The sequence below is a fragment of the Rhineura floridana genome, chromosome 8 (assembly GCF_030035675.1).
Source record: "Rhineura floridana isolate rRhiFlo1 chromosome 8, rRhiFlo1.hap2, whole genome shotgun sequence".
NCBI classification, from domain to species: Eukaryota; Metazoa; Chordata; class Lepidosauria; order Squamata; family Rhineuridae; genus Rhineura; species Rhineura floridana.
Genome location: NC_084487.1, coordinates 136,019,433 through 136,041,812, shown reverse-complemented (window position 1 = coordinate 136,041,812; position 22,380 = coordinate 136,019,433). Strand labels below are relative to the sequence as shown.

The following is a 22,380-nucleotide window of genomic DNA, read 5'->3' as shown; positions in this document are numbered from 1 at the left end:
TTAGTCCATTTACATCTTATCCTTTACAAAAGTTCTCCGGTTGATCAAAAGTAAAAAATTTATATACAATGCCTTGCAAAAGTAATCAGACCCTTGACCAATACTTTCATATTACTGAATTACAAATGGTACATTGTACTTTTGTTCTGTATGGTATTTTATTTTGAAACACTGAAACTCAAAATCAATTACTGTAAGGTGACATTGGTTTTATGTTGGGAAATGTTTGTAAGAAACATACAAAACTGAAACATGTTGCTTGAGTAAGTGTTCAAACCCCCCACATTAATAAGAGTGTACAGCTATTAACCAGTATAACCAGTAGTCCAGTCGTTCGATAACTTGCCTATTAGGGCTTGCCGCCGACCGAAAGAATAGACCACCAGCCAAGATTTCAGTAAGAGCGTTTTTACTGTTGCAATAGGCAGTTTAACACACCGTGCTCCGTCTCAATACAATCCTATTACCCCCACACCACTGTGTGCTCATTGAAGCCTTTTTCTTGCTGCTTCACTTATCAGTTACAGCCGCAGCCTGACCTTGGGCGTTTCTGCCAAGTGCTGTCAATTAACTGCTTCACTCTGTCTTTAACTCCGAACAGTCTTGTCTGGAACTGGCTGTGTTGCCCACCTAAGCCTGACATGATAGAGCCACCTTTCGCTGCAATAACAGCTTTAGGTCTTTTGAGATAAGCATGTACCAGCTTTGCATACAGTGTTGGGTGGGATTTTGGCCCATTTTTCTTGGCAGATTTGCTCCAGGTTGTTGAGGTTGGTTGGACGTCGCTTGTGGACCGCAATTTTCAAAGAGCGCCACAGAGTCCCAATGGGATTGAGATCAGGACGTTGACTGGCCACTGCAGGACATTCACCTTTTTGTTCTTGATCCACTCCAATGCTGCTTTGGCCTTGTGCTTGGGATCACTGTCCTGCTGAAAAATGAATTTCCCCTTGCAGTATTTCCCTGTATTTTGCTCCATCCATTCTTCCTTCAATTTTAACAAGATGCCTAGTCCCTCGTGATGAGCAGCATCCCCACAGCATGATGCTGCCACCACCATCCTTCACTGGAGGGATGGTGTGTCTTGAGGCATGGGCAGTGTTAGGTTTGCGCCACACATTGTGCTTTGAGTTTGGCCGAAAAGCTCTACCTTGGTCTTATCTGACCACAAAACCTTTTCCAACATCGCAGCTGGGGCACTCATGCTTTCTGGCAAACTCCAGATGTGCTTTCAGATGGTACTTTTTGAGTAATGGCTTCTTTCTTTCCACCCTTTCACACAGGCCAGTGGGGCTGCCTTTGAGGACGGTTCGGAAACTGCAGCTTGTGCAAAATGCAGCGGCCAGATTGGTAACAGGGACCAGATGGTTCAAACATATAAAACCAATTCTGGCCCAGTTGCATTGGCTGCCTGTATGTTTCCGAGCTCGATTCAAGGTGCTGGTTTTAACCTATAAAGCATTACACGGCTTGGTGACCACAATACCTGATAGAATGCCTCTCCCGACATGAACCCACCCATACACTATGCTCAACATAAAGGCCCTCCTCTGACTGTAAAACCTTTTCCCACATCACAGTTGGGCACTCTCATGCTTTCTGGCAAACTCCAGATGTGCTTTCAGATGGTACTTTTTGAGTAATGGGTTCTTTCTTGCCACCCTTCCATATGTGCTCACTGGAATATTCAAACACTTGGATATTATTCTGTATCCTTTTCCTAATCTATGCATTACTTTATCTCTCATTCCTGTAGAATGCTCTTTGATCTTCAGATCCACAGCCTGACCCTGGGAACCATATGTAAGCCGCATTGGGTTTTCAATCATGAAAAGAAAGGCAGGGTATAAATGTAATAAATAATAATAAACAATAATAATGGCCCTGTTCACACGTTACAGTCAACGAGTGTAGTCTGCGTACCCAGGTACACAAGTAGTTGGGCTGTACACTCGTAGTTATTCACATGTAACATTCAACGAGTGTACAGTCTGTTATATACATATTTGCTGCCAGGGAAAGAAAATGGCTTCAATGACACTTATTAAATGCAACATTGAAGCAATTCCCTTTTACTGGCAACAAGGCAAGGCATGCTGGGTCTGTCATACTTCCTGAAACTGTTGCCTGTCAAGGGGTACCTTCAATAGAAAGAGTGTTGGCAGAAACAGGAATGTAGTTTTACTCTTTTCATTTTTCCTGCAGATTCTTAAGTTTTTAAAATCAAAACACCAACTTTTAAAAAGAAAATACTAACCTGTAACTATCAAAATTATAGTTATTAAAATATTGCATTTTTCATTGCCCGTTATAAGAGTATGTATGGTTTTTGATGTAGGCTTTCATGAAACAATGCTATACATGTCTATACAGTCCTATAGAGATCAATAGGACATATAAATCGGTGAAAGTTCAGACCTAAATATATTGAATATTTATATATGAAAATATTTTGAGGAGGGGGCTGCAACAAAAACAACCTGCTTAAAGAGTATGAACTGTAACGATTCTTCCAATATGTTACACCTGATTCTTTCTTGAGGACATCATGCGCTTTAATACACAAAACTACACTCAAAATATAAATGTGGGGGAAATTATTTATCAATTGGGCTTTCCAGCCTACTGCTCCCACTGTAACATACTCTGTCCCCTGGAAAGCCTTTCCTGGTATTTGGCAAACAGGAAAGCTCTGAGCTGTGGTTTTTATGGTTTTTCAGTAGAAATGTTTGTAACTCAGTATCAAAAAGTGATCATCAGTATCTCTTTTTATGATCTATGTCAGTGGTTCCCAACCTTTTTGGGTACGGGACCCCCTTTATAAGCTTTATAATTAATTTCTTTACTGTTTGCAGCCCCCTCTGGATTACTTTGCGGGCCCCAGGTTGGGAACCACTGATCTATGTCATAATATTTAGCTTTTGGATAGCACTTTAAATGCAGGGTGGGCAGAAAGTAGATCAAAATGTATTGGTGTATCTCAGGATGACTCACAGAAGATCAGTGAGGATTTCAGACTCCTGTTTCACAATGAAAACAAGAAAATGACCACCCCACCATTCTACTGCTGAAATGAAGAAAGTGGGGGGTAATCTGAGTGGATTTTTGTGTGGAAATTCTGTGAGCTCAGTTCAATTTTGGAACTCAAAACAAATTCCGGGGCTAAGAATTATTTAACTCTTAAGTGCATATATTTTGTGGCTTGCTCTGGTTGGTGGATCTTGGGTTTTTATAATAATAATAATAATAAAATCAATACAAAAAACCTGAAGTCTAACCATCCTGATCTAGAGTATTAGATCCTGATCTAGTCTCTGAGAGCTTTCTGCTATAGGGCGGTCTAGAAATGTAATTAAATAAATAAATAAAATAACCATGAAGTCTAACCATCCTAATCATAGAGTATTTGCCACCCTTGGCTCCTGCTGGGAGGAAGGGCAGGATATAAATCATAGAATCATAGAGTTGGAAGGGGCCGTGTAGGCCATCGAGTCCAACCCCCTGCTCACAGCAGGAAATCCACAGCTAGAGCATCTCCCACAGATAGTTGTCCAGCCTCTGCTTGAAGACATCCAGCAAAGGGGATCCCACCACCTCCCTAGGCAGTCGGTTCCATTGCCGAACTGCCCTTACTGTCAAGAAGTTCCTTCTAATGTCCAATCTGAATCTACGCTCCTGCAACTTAAAACCATTAGACCTAGTCCTACCCACTGGGGCACCAGTGAACAAATCTGTACCCTCCTCTATGTGACAGCCCTTCAGGTACTTAAAGAGTGTAATCATGTCGCCCCTCAGCCTTCTCTTCACCAGACTGAACATGCCAAGTTCCTTCAACCTTTCCTCATAAGACTTGTTCTCCATACCGGCTATCATCCTCGTCACCCTCTAAATCAAATAATAAATAAACGAACAAAACATTACAACCCTACAAGGCAGGTTTGTGTTACCATAAAACCATGTGATGCAGCTACGCCTGACAGCAGTTTCTAATGGAGGCAGCCATTAACATGTGTTTGACCATCAGGTGTGTCTAATTTTGATGCATGACGCTTGACATAGAAGGTAAGAGCTACACAGAGATGAGCAAATCCACAATTTTTTTCTTCTCAATTTCTGGATACACAGTAGAAAGGTGACATTGCTTTTTTGAGAATGCCTTCTTTGGCAATGTTTTGAATAGTCTTACCTCTGCTATTGTAGTTTCATTCTTGCAAGCACTCCTTTGAACCATGCTACAACAACCCTGCAAGGTAGGTCTGTGCCCATACAAATGATTTAGTGCAGGGATGGCCAGAAGATAGACTGTAATTTATTGGTAGATCCCTGGGAGTTTTGTAGTTAATTGGCAAGCACTTCTGGCTTCCAGTTGTTTAACAATAGCAACAAAAGGACACACATCCATTTGGAAATTTGACAACTGAAATTAAGAATACTTGTGGAAAGTAGGAATAGATCTATGTGTGGAAAGACTGTGAGCTCATCTCAATTCTGATAACCCTGTGCTCAGCAGCTTCTCAGACGCCATGGTCTTTCATACTAGACGTACGTCTTTTGCAGCTGGCTGCAGTTGGTGGTTCTTGAGGTTCTAGTAAAACGCAGGGTGGATCCCTGACTCTGCAATAGCACTGCTCTCTCAGTAATGGCAACATTGCCACTCACTGAATGAGACAAGGTGCCTGCAAGTTCAGGGCTGGTGGCACCACCATCCTGCAGCAGGTGGGCACACACCTGCAAGCTTGTGCTGCATTCCACCAAAGTCCCCCCAACCTTGCCATCTCTGTGCCACTGCCATTTCCCCCCCCCTCCATGTATCACTGCTGACCTATGTCATCAAATTATTGGAAGAGTCTTGGCTAAATTTCTCTTCTTGACCTTTAGGAGGAAATAGAAAGCACACAACAGAATTTACCTTACCATTGATTGCAACAGGTTTTAAAAGACCAAGGAAGAGAAGTATAGTGGGTAATTTACATTGGATTTATAGATGTACTGTAGTGTACAAGTTCTGCAAAGGCCAGTGTGGTGTAGCGATAAGAGTACTGGGCTAGGGCCTGGGAGACCTGGATTCAAACCCTCATTCAGCCATGAAACTCACTGGGTGACTTCTGGGCTAGTCACCTTCTCAGCCTAAACTACCTCATAGGGCTATTCTGAGGATATATTTGAGAGGTGCAGGACTACATATTCCACACTGAGCTCTTTGCAAGACAGTTGAGACGTAAAGGAAATAAGGCATTAAATAAGATTAAGGCTACAATCCTTTGCACAATTACTTGAGAAATTAATTTCTGAGCAATGTGTTACCTAGCCATTAAGTTATTTTATTATTGCAGTTGTGATAGCAGCTATTATTCATTACCTGAACAGGGGGGTTGGAGCAAGTTTTGGAATCTATTTGTGGCACTATCCTGAAGAGTAGGTGTACTACTCGTAACAAGCAACAATAAGAGTCACATGATGACACATTGAACATTTAACAGACATTATAAATTTTATAATATTTATTGATAAATCACCTAGTATTTAAAGGAAAGGGTTGAATTTAGAAGTTAAAGTCTGTAATTCTATATTCACATTCACTTCAGGAGTAAGCCCCATTAAACTCAGTGGAACTTACTTCTGAGTAAACATGGCCAGGACTGCACTGGACTATGAGCAGACACAGAGGCAAACTCCCCTCCCTTTCTCTGCCCCCCGAACTGTTTCTTTTAAGGGGCTGGAATCCTAATCCTTCTTACCTGGGAGTAAGTCCCACCAAACTGAATGGGATTTACTTTAGAGTAAGCATGGGGTTAGGATTGTACCAGGAATGTAATCAAACTTAATTTTGTAAAAATTAACAATGTAAGTCCTTCCCTAGCTCTAGCTTCTCTGACAGAACACTCGGCTTTTTTTAGGCAATCCTAACTCCACTTACCTGTGAGTAAGCCCCATTGAACTAAGTGAGACTTACTTTTGAGTAATGTTTTTAGAATTATATTGTGAGCCCTCAGAATCTCTGCCCTTCTCTCTCTTCGCGAGCTTTCTGGTTACTGCTTCCTTCTGCCCTTCTCTCAAGACAGCAGTTTTCACTCGCCTGAGCCCACAAGAGGCTTAAACTCCATTTAAGTTTGTAAAACAAATTTATTTTTTAAACCTAGCTCTAGCTTCCTGACAAGTCTCTCTCACATTTTTAGTCATTCCATTTACCTGGGAGTAAGCCCCACTGAACTCAGTGGGATTTACTTCTGAGTAGACTTTTTAAAAATTGCAGTGAGTCCTTCAAAGCTCCCCCCCCCTTTTTTTCTGCCTCTTTCCTTCCCTCAAGCTCATTCGTTGCTTCAGGCTGGTCTCCCTTCCCTTCCCTTCCCTTTCCTCCAGTTTAGCTTTATTCTTCTTTCCCGCTGCTCCGTGGCTCCAGCAACTGACGTTTCCTTGAGCCCACTTCTGATTGGCTGCTGCTGCTGCTGCTAGAGCGAAGGCTCAGGCTGTCCCCAGGGAGAAAAACTAATTGCTCACGATCAGCTCCACGTGGACAGCATGCAGGGAGAATCACCAGGTGAGCAGAAGACGTCTTTTTTCAGGATGCCTGTACACGTGGTGATTTTTGAAATCACCACGTGTAGACTCTTTCTCAAGAGCAGCTGTACCCAGGTACAGGGGGCTTTTACCTGGGAACAAAGTAACATGTGAATACCCCTAATGTGACAGCAACTTTAAGGGAGGCCAATGGTAAGGTAATTGTGTCTTTGACACAGCCATTTTTTTCATCTGTGTAAACTAGGAGCTTCCACAACATAAAGGTTGAATACTTATGCAAGCAATATGTTTCAATTTTTTATGTTTCTTACAAATGTTTCCCAACATAAAACCAATGTCACCTTACAATAACTGATTTTGAGTTTCAGTGTTTCAAAATAAAATATCATACAGAATGAAATTACAATGTACCATTTGTAATTCAGTAATGAGTGAGCATTGGTCAGGGGTCTGATTACTTTTACAAGGCACTGTATATATTCAATGTTTGAAAATTACAATAAAAACAGAATAAAATGGCATGGCAGAATGATAAAATGAAGGAAGGCAGTTTAAAATTATTGTAATTAAAATTATTGTAATTGAGATGACTTGGGAAAATAAAATGGTCTTCAACAGGCACTGAAGACCATAATGTAGAAGCAGCATGACATGGGCATGGGGGGGAGGAAATGGGGCAAGTGATGTCACAGGCACTGGCCATGGCATTTGTGTAACCACATTCCAGAAAGCATCTCAAATTGGAACTTGCTAAGCAAAAGTCATTGTGCGAATGCTCGGGAAATGAGGCCAGAACTGATGACTGAACAGTTCAGAACTGCCTTCTTTCTTGTCCCCACAGGTAACATGTAGCTAAAATGAAACACCTGACATAATGTCCTTGCACCCTCAGCTTCCCCACTGCTGCTGTACTTCATTGGCTACCACATGCAGGGGGAAAAAAGCCCGGAGCAAAATGGCATTGCATTTTTTAAAAACTACATGTTACTTTCTTCCCCTCCAGTAAGTCAGCCCCTCTAGTATCCCTTAGACCCAATATATCCCCAAACAGAAGTACTTCCATGAGGCATTTCTGGATGTTGTGCATTCATTGCTATAAAATGATAATATAGAAAGGCCCAGTGCCCTGATGAAATAATAAAATGCTGTATACAGAAGACTACAATAATATGACAAGCCATGCCGCCTGAGTACACATGAATGTGCACATGAAGCTGCCTTATACATAATCTGATCATTGGTCTATCTAGTTCATCCTCTGCTTTGCCTCGAAGCAGCTATCCAGGGTCTCAGGCAGAGCTCCTTTCCAGTCCTGCTATCCGAGAGCTGCTAAGAATTGAGCTCAAGTTTGTCTGTAGGCAAAACACGCCCTCTGCCCAATTTATGGCCCTGCCTCAGTTCTATAATTACCAAGATGCAAAACTGTATGCCTGACCTTTTTGTTTATTGTTCTACCTATCATAGGTTAGCACTCCAACAAATAACCCTGTTGCAATCCTGTGTTAGTGTATTGTAAGATGGGGTGGAATTCTTCCTTGGTCATAATTGTTAGAGCAACATCTTCCTAGGCCATGTTCTGCTCAACGGAGTGAAACACCACAACAAAAAGCAGTAACCTGGTAAGGCTAAGGAAAAAGGTTACCAATAAATAAGTTATTTATTGATACATTACTTAGCAATGTATAAGTATTAAAGAACCAGAAAAATCCAGAAAGGCTAAAATATTCTAACCACTTTTTTTTTTTTTTAAGAACTTGGCAGTTCCACAGCAAAGCACACAATCACACACAACTGGAGCTACAGTGATTAGTTCTGCAAGGTCAGGCTGATCTTCACAGCTACGGAGAAAATGTGATAGCAAAGTCTGCAGAAGGTACTGGGAGGGTTTTGAACAGCCTGGAGTGAGATCTTCTCATCTCGCTACAGATCTGTTCTCTTCCACAGGGACCTGGTCACAGTTTACCAATATTCTGCAACTGCAGCACAGGACATAACCTAGCACAGATTAGGCATTAACTCAAATTACTTCTACCTCTGCAGAATGATGTTTGCATTCACACACACAAAAGAGTGGCTTTTAAGATCAAATGACATCTGCATAATTTCATCTGCTCACACTAAACACACAGAATTTGGATGCTTCACCAGTTGTAAGCAAAGATTGTATGTAGACTAAAAGACTACATGAACATAGCATCTCAGATGACAATGGCTGGGAAGAGCTGAGTTGGGCTACCCAATTGGGATCAAACGGTAGAATGACACAACACACAAAGCAAACCTGAGCATGGCTTCCTCTACCCGTGGACCACTGACTGTGCTGCTGACCACATCATCTAACTGCATTATGATGTCAGAGCCTGGGGAAGGAAAATGCAATGTGTGTTAGAAGAAGCAAATTAGATCAATCCATTGTGGTAATGGATGAGGAGACCTACATGGCAGGTTTCAAAATTATTTATTTTTTAAAAAATATTTCCACAATTTTTGGACTAAAACCTAATAAAATATATAATGTAGAAGTAGTGTAGAGTCAATTTAGCTTCCAATTTGTCTCAAAAACCTTTTAAGAAAAAAATGTATGCCTGTTTCTGAAAGGAACAGTGAAAGGTGCTAGCTAAGCCATCTTCAGATGGAGTTTTATAACCAGAAGAAGAGAGGAAAATGCCTTGTTCTGCTGATGGCTAACCTGGTTCCCAAAAAGAGGATGAATTATTATTATTAAATTAATATCCTGCCGTTGCTCCCAGTAGAAGCAACAGCACCTGAGATGATGATCTGAGAAGGTAAACAGGTTCATGTGGGTGCGGTTTATAGAAAGCAATTCTATATTTCAAATCTGCTAGGTGAGTGGCCATAGGATTCTGTGCAAGCGCTTGCTATGCCAGCAGTATGGAGACCGGCTGCTGCCAAGTCAGCTATGCTGGCAGAATAACTAAAAATAGCACAAGGAGGAGCACTTTTACACTGTATTCTAACCACGTTCAATTGTCCACCCTGCCACCCCACTATTTTGTACTTTTACAAATCTCTTTCAGGATTACCAGCAGCATATATTGAGCTGGCGGGTTACTGGAAAACAACAAGGTTGACAATGAAGGGTTGGCTTGATAAAAACTGGAACATGACTTATCACAGTTGAGTAACAGAAGGGATTACAAAGAGAACAAATCTGATGAAGTCTGATGGACTTTTCTGTCTTATGTAAATAAAAATTGGCATTAGTTACTTACGTTACCAGGTGCTCCCCTGATCCTGTTAATGCTGACAGAGGTAGGCACACTTATCAATACTCAAAAGAAACCAAGGGACTACTTTTTTGGGGAAGCCATCTGTATACAAATTGGTTTTTGAATTGTAATATATTTGAAAATATATTTGAAAATAATGCAGAAATTTAGGATAAGTTTTCATCTACTTCTCTCTGGGAAAAGTAGTTGTTGAAATTCTGAAAATTAATGCAAAATGTTCTATATTTTGCTAACTAAAAAGTCTATCCTCCCTCTCTCTTTAGAGGTAAAACAAATTCCTCTGTGTCAGGGGTTCTTAACCTGCAGTCCATGGACCTTTAGGGATTCCATAGATGAGCTTCAGGGAGTCCATGAACTGGGCATAAAAAAATCAATTTCCAATGCAATAAAATTAATTGTATTTATATATGGGGGTACATAGCTTTCATCAGATTCTCAAAGGGGTCAATGATCCAAAAAGATTAAGAACCACTGCTCTATGTGGTATGCAGCTGACCTTTGGAACTAGGATGAAGCCAACCAAAATATTTTTTTTCAGATCCCCGTTTCTCTTTCTGCCCTCCACCCAGTAGTACTTGCTAGGATGGACTAAAAGAAGTTCCTCAGAATCATCTCATTATTAATAGCTTATGGATCAGAGTAGTTCTTTATACCTGCTAGAACAATCAACAATCCTAAGTTTTGATATGATTTATGGGTTATTAGGTGAATTTTAACAGTCCAGTGGGGATTATTCCTAGCAGAACTGAAAATTCAACGTACCTGTTTTAGTTCAACCTGGCTGTATTGTTTTCTTGTTTGCTGGGTTGGGCATGGTAACAAATTATTGGGCACATGGCTTTTATTCTGTGTAGGCTTGAGAACTTTCAGTGGGCATATTGCCTGGCTGGAATGATTACTAGGTTTAGTCATAGTTATTTATGCTTTTATCTTATTAGCACCTCATTTTAGCTCTTCAGTTAACTCCAAGAGTCACCAACAGAGTAACACCTCATGAGCTTCTCAACTACTTTCTCAGTTGCCTTATTCTGAATTTATCTATTTGGTATTTCAAAGGTAGTGGGGAAATAGCTGTAGCTAGAGAGAAATGTCACTGCTGTGAAGCAGAAGAAAGCATCAGTCAATCCAGCAGTTGATATCATGCAAGAGAATACTTACCAAGAGCATTCTGTATTTCAATGGATTTCTCTGGAGTCAGCAGAATCTCCTTGCCATCGTATGGAGAAGAGAAGTGCACTCCCTCCTCAGTCACAGTGGACAGCTCCACCAGAGAGACCATCTGGAACCCACCACTGTCCTGCAAAAGAACACTGACACCATGAAAAGAGCTGAAATACACAAAATTCTTCTGTCCCGGTGCTCCGCTCCTATAATTGCCAGAAGAGCAACGTTTCATTTGATAACATGGGAGTAAGAGAACAGCTGAGATGGATAAAAATCTTTGTGCTCCAGCTATATTTATTTAGCCTTCAGCACTGCTGTACTTGAACTTATAAACACATCCTTGCTACACCCCAGCAGCAAGTGGAGCTCTGTTCCCCATTTCTATTCCTGCAATGAACAGCTCAGAACAATTTGCATGAAGTCACATAGAGAACCTGCAACAGAAAAAGAGTTAATCCTTTCTCACAACACGAAGCTCAAAGCAGTAATATATATTGCTTACTAGAGGAATTAATAAGCTAAGAACATTCTTTCTCTCTTAACCCCTACAATAGAAACTTTTCAAAAAGAAAAGGAATATCTTTGCTGTGCTCATAACTGTCAACCTACCAGCAATATTACATAATCATTATCAAATTAATTTTCCATTTTTATCCTCACAATAAACCTGTACATTTGGCTGAGCAGGCACACAAACTCTCCTACATGCTTCAAATTTTTCTGTAACACATATATGTTAAAATAATAATAAATGAAGCAGGATTTCAGAGATCCCTCATCTCTCCAGATGCGGGAAACATTACAAGTCAACGTAGAAGAATCAGCATCCTTAAGTTCCTGAAATCATAACTGGGGTTAGAAAGGAGCAGTGAACAAATTCAGATTTCTACTATATTTCTATGTTTTTGACAGAGTAAACCTGTACTTCAGTTATGCTAGCTGAGGTATTATAGTATATGGTGGAAGTCTTGGTATGCCAGCAGAACACAACATATGCCACTGCCATGATATACATGCTGGTAAGCAAACACTGCTGCAACACCTAAAACAGGACAGTGGTGGGAGAGGCAGGAACAGCACAAGGAGGTGCACATTTATGCCATATCCTATACCCCTCCAGATTATGACCACACCCCTGTTGACAGTGGGACTTTACATCAGCCCTGGACTTGACACATGGGAATTCCTTCCTATTGACATCAATGCAAGGGGCCAAAAAAAAATAGCACAGTACAATCTGGCTTCAGTTGGGCTCAGGGGCTGGGAAGGAAACTTGATGGACTCTGTGGGCCTTCTGCTGTCTGCTCACTCAGGTCCCCTGAAGTGTGAAAAGGTTTCTCCAGGTGCACAATGTGGGATGGGCTACTGCTGCCAGGGTGTTATGAAGCAGTCAGCTGATGGAGGAAGGGCAATGAGGCCTGGCAGGCCCGGCCTATTGGGCAAAACAGGGCAGGGAAATTGGTCACATGGGTTGCCAGAGATGCGTCAAAAGAATAGTTTGCTCCATTTATGAAGCAGGCTATTTGCCCATGCAGAAGTCCTCCTGATTGGCTCAGCTTAAAAGCTTAGTTTTCCAGTAACAAATGCCGTAATTACTCCCTTTAATACTCACTGTGAGAAGGTTTCCTGACCAGTTCATAAAGCCATGGAGTCCATTGGCTTTTTGGATAAGCTCTGGTCCCTAGAACAAGGTAAAAGGTTATCATCAATGCTAGTGCCAAAGACCCCCACAACTGATGCCAGGCAGAAATACACAAGATAGTCTAATTCAGCCATCTAAACTTTCCATTCAGAAAGTGGCACATAATCAAGCTAAAAACAGCAGCTGCACATGGTCAGACCTATAATCATCAGACATCCTGCCTGCAGCAAGACACTCTGAACCGAAGAGCACATGGGGAGAACAAACTAAAAGGCAGACTACATGAAAGATGGTCTATCAGACTATGCAGTGCCTGGTGCCTGGTTTGCATCTCAGGTCTGCTATAATCTTATTACGAAGCCACTTTCTCTCAGTTCATAACCACCCATCTGTAATATGAGGATAATATCTCAGAGCTGTTGTAAGAAATATAAAGTGTTTTAAAATTCTAAAGTACTATGTACATGTTAATTATCTTCCCTCTCATGAAAACTGTTTGAACATTTGAGTTTTCTGAAGCCTTGCATTTGCTCTGCAAGGCCCTCCTTTCAGTTTCTTCTTGTGGCTTTATGTATCCTGTGGATCATCTGGAAAAGGGGATTGGGAAAAGAGTGCCCTTGGGTTATTCCAGCTCTACTTGTCCCAGTTTACAAGGACAGCAAGAACAACCTCAGCAAACTTCCCTCAGTAGAGGCCTGTGTGCAATGGGGAATTTCTTAGAACTGGGAACTGAGGACAAACTCAAAAAGCTTGTCCTTTGGGCCCTGTTTACTTTGTACCAAGAAAAAAAACATGTTCAGAGGTAATCTTGCATGGAACTAAGCACTGTGTGTGCTGATGCAGGTTTCACAACAGAGAAAGGTACCATAGAGAGAAGAAAAAATGAAAGGGCATATCATTGACCCACTGGATTCTACTGACCAGAAGATTTCTGGGTTAAAATAAAAGCTGTTTTTAAATTAAGGATATCCTCCCAGACAGAAATATCTACCCTGAGAAATCCACTGTGCATAACCGTGATTGGACACCAGCACATCCATCCCCACACAAAAGGTAGCAGTAAAGAGAAGAGTTCATGGTCTTTCTAATTTAAGTCTTATGTGAAACTTTTTTGACCTCTCTAAACATGTAAAAATAGTTGAGACTATGCAAATTTCCAGTGCTATCCCCATATTGCAGGTTAGGGAGCTGAAGTTGAAAGAGACTGGCTCATGACAGTCCAGTGTTAATATTACAAGTCAAAGAGGTATGTATAAGTTTGGCCTCGATTTCAAGCCAGAAACCTCCCAAATAAAGAAAAAATCCATAGGCTTCAGCAAAGGTTAATTTAGGTTAAATTGTTCCCTCTCAACTAATTGCTTAATTGCATGGAGATGCCCCATTCACTGGAATGCATACTTTTACATATCTAAAAGCTCCCAAAGCTTAACACTTTCACATAAAATTGGTGGTCGTGGTGAAATGCTGGTGTCCAATCACAACTGCACAAAAATCCTGGGTTCCTTTGGCCCAGAAGCAGGTGGGGGCAGTTCTATTGATACAGGGAACCAGCCTTACTCTTACTCGAGGGGTTGATATCCTGCTGTTCAGGGGGCGTTACTCACGGGTCGCATGCCTAGATGGTAGGTGTTGCCCAGGCACAGGCGGCATCCTACAGCATCCAGCTGCCTGGGGGTGAGACCTTTCAGGGTTCCCTGAGTACCAACCGGCATGAAAACGGGACAATTCACGGTGCCGTGTGGCAGCCGTAACTCGCAAGCACGAGCCTTGCTTCGCCTGCATTCCGCTAACACACGCAACGACAGAGCTGCGGGCTCGACCGCCATAGCAATCGCGACGCGACCCCTGACGCTGCCTGTCACGTGACACGACAAGAGGGGCGAGACCCAAAGCTAAAGCGCTTCGGATTCTATCCGTGGAGGGGGGCGGGAATCCTCTTAATTTCTGAGGCCCAGTTATGTTGTCGTCATAGCGCCCGCCCCTTGACCCTGTAACTTATTGGCCGTGCTTACGTTCCGCCCATAGAGATAATAAACTCAGCGGCTGGAGATACACAATTTTTAGAGGGTTTTTTTATCTGTTGCTGCAGAAATAACAGTCTTATGGTCACGGATGCATCACTAACAAAGATAACAAACGAAGATGCAGATTTCCATAAAATTCACATTTGCTAATTTACATGTATAGACGTAGATTTAGAAAACATCACTAGAACTTACCATAAAGGGAAGATGTGATCCCCAGGTAACTTGTGTGCCTGCTCAGTCTGCCATCAACCTGTTAACTGTTGAGGGCAATTTCAAAGCCCCTGCTCTCCCTTAAGGTTCCTGATCTTTACATCAGATTTAAAACGAACTGCCTTTCAAACAGGATTCTCCTTTATTTGAGAATACTTCCTCTATAAATAGTCCTCTATGAAGTACGACACAGTCATCCTTGGAGGAGCGCCTATCGGGGCCTATTGGTGCTGGCAGCCTGTGGATGAGTCTGGTTCAGAAGGCGTCCCGTCCCACCTGTGCTTTGGGGAGCTATGCCGGAGCATAGGAGTCTTTTGACCCTTACCCAGGAATACAGGGCTAATACCGATCCTCCAAGATTATGATTTGGGGATTTGCTGTGTCTGTGTCAAAGGTTATGTTGACTCATTCTGTTCCTCTCCTGATGGCAGTCTCTTAAATTGAAACCTTTGAGATACTCGTCAAAATGAACCATCGCTTTCTGCTTTATAGTCTATTTGACAACAGGCTCTGGAGAATATTTGTCTACAGGCTCTTCAGATTCTTGGAGCACAACAAAAAACTGCACAATGATCCTTACGGAAAGTGAAGTGAAGATCAATTGTCTGGCTTGTGTTTTTGTCAAGTGTGCATCCATAGAGAAAAGTTGAAGAGGTATCCCAAGGAGACATTTATAAAAGAATTTGATTTGACTGTTTTTAAAAGTAAGCCATGTCCACTTTTTCCACAAATTACACTTTAAAAGTACCATTATTGCTCCCCTCCTCCCAACCTCTGGTTCTCCTGGATGATTTCCCCCCTCTTCTTGTGCAATAGAATTGTATTAGTGGGGGTCTGCCCACATTACACTATAATTTATGGAAATATGTTAAATATACATTTGTGCTTTTGCAGCCTTTAGGGATGGGAAACCTTTTTCACTCCAAGAGCCATATTCCCTTGTGGGCAACTTTTTAGGGGCATGTGGCTAGTGATGAACAGAGCCAGAGGCAAAAGTAAGCAGAGCAATTAATGTAGATTTTGCCTTGGTACAGTCGGCAAAATTCTATGCACCCTCTTCTCTGTCCTCTATCCAGGCAAGCAAGAGGCATTCAGAGTTAAAGAGCACAATCGATCCAGTGAGAAACACTTGAGAATGGTGCAGAGCAGGGCTATGAGAGGTGTGGCCTCGGTAGAGTTCTAAGGGCCAGATAGCCCTGGAGGGCCACATTTGGGTGAGCGAGCGGGCAGGGGCATAAGGCGAGCGAGCGGACAGGCGAGCTGGGGAGGGCAAGCAAGTGGGAGGGCGGGCGCACAAGCAAATAGGCAGGCCGGAGGGTGAGCGAGCGAGCAGGGGGGAGGGCGAGCAGGGGGGAGGGCGAGGAGGAGGAAAGCGAGTGACCAGGGGAGGGGAGGAGAGTGAGCGAGCAGGTGGCGGGGGAGAGCAAGCGAGTGAGGGGAGGGGGGAGAGCGAGTGAGCAAGAGAGTGGGGGGTCGGGTGAGAATGAGCAAGCAGGGGGTGGGGGAGGGCAAGCAGGGGGGGCGGGCAGAGGGCGAGCGAGCAAGCGGGCGGGTGGCGGGGAGAGCAAACGAGCGGGGGGAGGGGAGGGCGAGCAAGCAGGGGGCAGGGGGGAGACCAAGTGATGGGGGAGGGCAAGTGAGTGGGCAGGGGCGGAGGGTGAGCGAGTGGGCAGGGGTGGAGGGCAAGCAAGTGGGCAGCGGGGAGAGCGATCAAGCTGGTGGGCAGCTCCCTCCCTACAATCTGTGTCGGGGAGTCTGCTGCGGAAGGGGAGTGCTACTCCCCCACCATCACAAGGGGCCATTCAGGAGGGCCCATGGGCCGCGGGGGCCACAGCCAGGCGCCACCTGGCCGTCCTTTGGAGCTGCCCCTGGTTCTGGACACCTCATTTTGAGAAGGATGCAGACAAACTGGAACAGGTTCAGAGGAAGGCAACAAGGCTGATCAGGGGACTAGAAATAAAGCCTTATGAAGAAAGTGAAAGAACTGGGCATGTTTAGCCTTAAGAAGAAAAGATTGAGGGGAGATATGATAGCACTCTTCAAGTCTTAAAAGGTGGCCACACAGAGGAGGGTCAGGGTCTCTTCTTGATCACCCCAGAGTGCAGGACACGGAATAATGGGCTCAAGTTGCAGGAAGCCAGATTTTGACTGAACATGAGGAGAAACTTCTTAACTGCAGGACAACAATGGAACCAATTACCTAGAGAGGTAGTGGGCTCTCCAACACTGGAGGCATTCAAGAGGCAGCTGGACAGGCGCCTGTTGAGTATGCTTTATGATGGATTCCTGGATTGAGCAGGGGGCTGGACTGAATGGCCTTACGGGCCCTTCCAACTCTATGATTTTATGAAGTCATCACAAGTAAATTAGTAACTGAACACTGCAATACTATAAGGTGTTTTACAAGAGACAGTGAGTGCCACACCCATTCTTTTGCGGGAGATGCTCTAGCTGTGGATTTCCTGCTGTGAGCAGGGGGTTGGACTCGATGGCCTACAAGGCCCCTTTCAACTCTATGATTCTATGATTTGCAAAGACATGGACTTTGGTCACATTATATGAAGTCCATTATTTCTCAGTTCATAGTGACATACTATGAAGAAGGAAGCTTGAGACTTTCCCCATAATTGGAATGCTTCTGTTTCACACATGCCACATGCTACACTTGCCAATCTGTATCAGACCCATAATCCGTGGTGTCACTAGCGGGGTGCGGGGAGTGCGGACCGCACCCGGGTGACACCTTGAAGGGGGTGACACCCAGAGCCACCCCGTTGCGGGGCAGGGCGCCCGCGCCATTGCCTGGCAAGGGAGCCGAGAAGCGCTCTGGGTCGGCGTCGGAGCAGCCAACTCCTCCTCGGAGGCAGGCAGGTGGGTGGGTGAGACCAGGAGCAGCATTGGCAGGGCAAGGGAGGCGCACCGGCATTCCCAGGCCTGCTTCTCTGGCTGGGTGCCCCTCCGGCACGCGCCCTCCCAGGGGCATGGGTGGCTGGCCTTGTGCGCACGCGTGCTCAGCAGGACATTTGGGGGCTCGCCAAGGAGTTACTGCACCGGGTGACACCAACCCTAGCGATGCCACTGCCCATAATTTGTGCCTGTTTGGTCTGTCTTTTTTCACTGATGGATTATTATTGCTACTACTAAAATGTGATTATGCTGATTATGTGCTACTGCTTGTGGTATGTTGTAGCTTCACACTAATACCACTGTCATTGGTGGAAGTGGCATAAACCTTTTACATTTTTGCAAGCTTGCCCCCCTCTTTTACTTTAACCCAAGTGTGGGGAAACTTTGGCCCTCTGGATGTTGCTGAATTACAGTTCCCATCATCTCTGGCATTGACCATGCTTGTTATGGCTGATAGGAGTTACAGTCCATCAACATCTGGAGGGCCTAAGATTCCCCATACCTTTCTTTAACCTTTTGCTGGTCATAGTGGCTCTCTGGACCAGAAACTGTTATTCATCATTCTCATTCCTGACTCTCCATTTTGTGGCCATCAGCAAGCAGTAAAGAATGCAAGCATTTTTTTTAGAAGTACCCTTTACAAACACATAAATTCAGAAGAATGGTTATAATGCCATTCAGCTGTGGCCATGCACCTGTAAAGTACCACAGAGTGCATTTAATTTTTTTATCCCCCTCCCCATGATGCAGTGCAACTGTGCACTGCATTTTCTTGAAAATGTCCAATTGGAATAGTTGTAGCAAGATTGTGAAGTCTCTTGAAAGCACCATGTGTGTGTGTTTTGAGGGTGGGAGATTTACCCCGGACAATACAGACCCATATCTTATCCTCCTGAAATACACTTATAGAAGATAAGGCTCACCACCCCAACTTTTAATAGGGAAATGTTTTGAGAAACACACTGCTTATCTCAGGGCTGGTTCACATGGTGATTTAATGTGAGATTGGTGCTAGTTGCATCCCCATTTAATTCAGAGGGTTTACTTGACATTGCAGGCAAAGGGAGGGTGAGTAGCTGCATTTCCCTTTAAATCCAAATTAAACCAACCTGCTGAAAATACGAAAAGTGAAGGAAAAACTGTATCTGCTTTGCTGCACTCCTCCCATGTAGGCGTTTTGCTCCGATGTTTTCTGATGGGCGGGTGGATCGTTACTTTCAGATACTCCTCTGCCCACTAAACTCTCCATGAATTCCATTTTGTTTCCTGCTGCTTAACAAGCCACTTCCGGTTGTTCTAGCCTTCCTTTCCCTCCCTTTCCCCACTCCAGGTAAGTTCCTTCCCTCGCTCCTTGAAACCAGCGATGTGTTAATTAACCACATTAATTAATGATGCACTCCGTTTCCACGGTATTTGGAATTTCTTTCAACATTCTTTCTGTTTTTCTATCATGCTTAACCTTTCATTGCAGTTTAGAATCCATTGCCTCTTGCTGTTACTCCAGTTTGACATAAAAATATATACCAGCACAGAGCACCAGGGGGCAACATTCATCCACAGTGTCAGCAGTTCCTTGCAGTTTTCTAAACTTAAAATGGTTTTTTCATAGAAAAAAAAAGAGCCTCAAATTATCTATATCAATCTTTCATTAAAAAAATTAATTAGGAGGAGCATACATTTGAGCCATTTTGCAGTGTATTAATGATTCATGGCTCTATCCACCCCCCTAGGACTTGTTTCTAACAACTCTCTTGACAATGGGAGGGGTGCTGTGTGTACAGTACAGGGAGGCGTTTGTAGCTGGTAGGTATGGCAAAGTGGGGTGGAACAGAGATGTTGACGATAAGTAGGACCGATGCTGCACAGCAGTGCAGACAAGAAAGGGTGTGTGTGCATCCCAGTTGGCTCTCTCCATGGGGTGCCTATGGCGGGTCTCTCTTGGACAATGGAGAAGGGGAGGGGGTATTGTCATTTTCAGTGTTTCTTTTAAATTGCATGCTGGGGGCACTGTTGGGGATTGAAAGTGAGAGAAGGAATTGTTAACTTGCAAGAAATATCAATAGCAAGTAGAAATACATAGTAAATAAAATATAGGCATTGATATTGACATTTTATTTGTTTTTATTTGTTTTTTCAAGGTAGCCCATTACTTTGAACCCCTTTGTAAATTCCGTTATCCAAATTAAATTATGACGGACAGGTGCATGGCCACCTGCCTGTTTAATGCCTCCAGTGTTGCACAGGCCATGACCTCTTTAGGTAGTTGGTTCCATTGTAATGCCACTCAAACACTTTGTGACCTTTTTCCTCATGTTTGCTCGAAATCTGTCTTTAATCCACGTAGTGAACTTTGGGACACTTTACACAAAGCGCTCTGGGATGCCTTAGAATAAATCTTTTATCTTTTTTCCTCCTATGAACTCGGTCCGTTTGGTCTGAATCCTACTTTTGAGTGTGATGTTCAGAACTGCACACAGTATTCAATACGACACCTGAACAGTGTCCAATACAGGGTGAACAAGACTTCACAGAAATTGTAACAATGCTTCTGTTAATAGACCCAAAAATAGGTTTTGCCTTTTTTGCAGCTGCTTAACATTGTTGGCTTGTATTCAGGTTGTAAAAGAACAGTCAAATTATCTTTCTCATGTGTAGTATTGCTGGTGCAAGTGCCCCCTTTCCCATACGGCTGCATTATGCCTTCCTTTTCCTCTGTGTTGAAATTAGCCGTTATCCATGAAAAATTGCTATATGTTTTTTTCTGCATGATGCTGTGGCCACCAATGTCACTTTTCACTTTGTTTATTATTTATTAATTATTTATTAATGATATTTATTAGTTGCTTTTTCCCCGAAATAAAACTCAAAGTGACTTACAAAAATATATCTCAAAAACATATACAGGATAAAGATAACAGTACAAAAGCATACCAAGCAAAACTCAATACAATAAATAGAACAATACGATAAAAATCACCACACACAATACAACTCAAATGTAGGTTTTCTGCTGTTTATGTCTTACAGGGAATTAAAAAACTCTCCCTATGGTGTATTTCTGTTTTCTGGAGTAATAACTTGTCATTGCTGTGAGATTCCACTCTGATGTAGATCACAGTCACAATGCTATTTATTCTTTCAGGCATATGGTTTCCTTTATAACTACATTTACATTGTTATTTTCTGTCTGTTTTTTTCAATAGAGATGTTTCATTTTTTAAAAAGTCTCTTGCAGATTTGAATGTAAGAGTTAAAAAAATACCTGATAGCACATTTATTGATTGCAAAAAAGATTATTACAATTGTAGCTGATATTTTTTATACTGGGGTAGCTCTTCCATCAAACCTTTACACAATTAGTGCATGTGGCTTGTTCCTACTTTTTTGGTACGGTTAAATCTTTTCTTGTGGCATCTCTGACCCATTGTGCTCCCAAGAATCCATATTCATGCTCCTGTCTGCAGGACTATGTGTGGGACTATGCACTTACGATTTATAACACATACAAAACATTGTAATTTTGTATTTCTGTTTTCGGGAGGAATAACTGTCATCAGTGTTACACTGTGCTGTGATGTACATCACAGTAACAATGGTATTTGTTCTTTCTAGCATATGGATACCTTTACTGTTATGGTTAGAGTGTGGCATTCTGTCAGATTTTTAAAGGGATATTTATCTATCCTGCCTTTATCAAACACACATTGCAAGATTAATATTCAGCTCGGTATATTTATGTTTTTTCAAATTACTTTTCATGTCCTATGTTGATAAACACATTTTAAAATGATGAATGTGATTTGAAAGCAACTTTGTCAATTATTACAAACAATAACTGGGAGGTCAAGGTAGGTTTATAAAAAATTAATGCTCTCTCTTTCTTCTCTACCCAGAACACAAAACTAAATGTGACATGGCATCATTGAAGTCTGACGACGGATGTTGGGCCTTTCAAAGGCTCCATTGAGATTTAGTTTAGTTTAGTTTAATTTCATTTATAAACCGCCCATAACCAAGGGCTCCCTTTGAACACAAAGCCGTGCAATTTCCTTTTTGTGTGTGTTTTAACTGTTCCTTTTTTTAAAATACACAGCAGTACTTATATTTTCATACATTACTCCTTTTTGTATAGTGTGCCGATGATATTTATTTTATTTATCATACGCTGTTTTTAAAAAACAAACATTACATTGCTGAAATAAACAAAGTCTGTTTTCTTGATATTGGGTTTTCAAACATTTCATTAAAATAAACTATACATATCCCGTTTAATGTCTTTCAAAGACAAACACAAGCCTCTCAAGCCGCTGATGCAAGAACAGACACACATCTCTATTACACTTTGGGGAGGTGATGCTTGATTCCTGTCTGGATGCGCTGCACACTCTCCTCCCTCAGTTCATCACTCCAGTCCTCCAAATCAGTGTCCCCCTCCTCCAAGCCTTCCCCCCAAACCTGTGTCACAACAGGCATCGACGCACAAGCAAATTAGAGAAAGTCATGAAGAATGAAATAAGTAACTGGAGGTGCCCAAAATCGAAATGTGCTCTGGGACAGGATACATCAAAAAATAAAAAATAAAAAACACACCACAAAAGGGTGTTCTCTATGATCCTCCAGTGCTTACAGCCTGATCTATATCCTCTCCTGGGTGTCAGGT

At 42.6% G+C, this 22,380-nt stretch overlaps 1 protein-coding gene and 1 long non-coding RNA gene across 4 annotated transcripts in view; one reads left to right on the top strand and one right to left on the bottom strand.

Annotated features, from left to right (window-relative positions):
- LOC133363238 (queuine tRNA-ribosyltransferase catalytic subunit 1-like) overlaps positions 1-14,516 on the bottom strand; it is a 29,604-nt gene extending 15,088 nt beyond the window's left edge. The window contains exons 1-4 of one of the 3 annotated variants that reach the window (XM_061582625.1): positions 14,181-14,516; positions 12,547-12,615; positions 10,929-11,067; positions 8,801-8,879 (exon numbers count right to left, since the gene is read on the bottom strand). In XM_061582625.1, coding sequence (XP_061438609.1) covers positions 8,801-8,879; positions 10,929-11,067; positions 12,547-12,615; positions 14,181-14,402 — 509 coding nt within the window. In that variant the 5' untranslated portion in view covers positions 14,403-14,516. The remainder of the gene's footprint in view (positions 1-8,800; positions 8,880-10,928; positions 11,068-12,546; positions 12,616-14,180) is intronic. The other 2 variants (XM_061582624.1, XM_061582626.1) reach the window with 2 other exon arrangements.
- Positions 14,517-14,629: 113 nt separating this feature from the next.
- On the top strand, positions 14,630-21,855 carry LOC133363239 (uncharacterized). The gene is made up of 3 exons (XR_009757632.1): positions 14,630-14,820; positions 14,965-15,517; positions 21,614-21,855. It is a non-coding gene; the product is annotated as an uncharacterized LOC133363239 (long non-coding RNA).
- Positions 21,856-22,380: the final 525 nt, after the last annotated feature.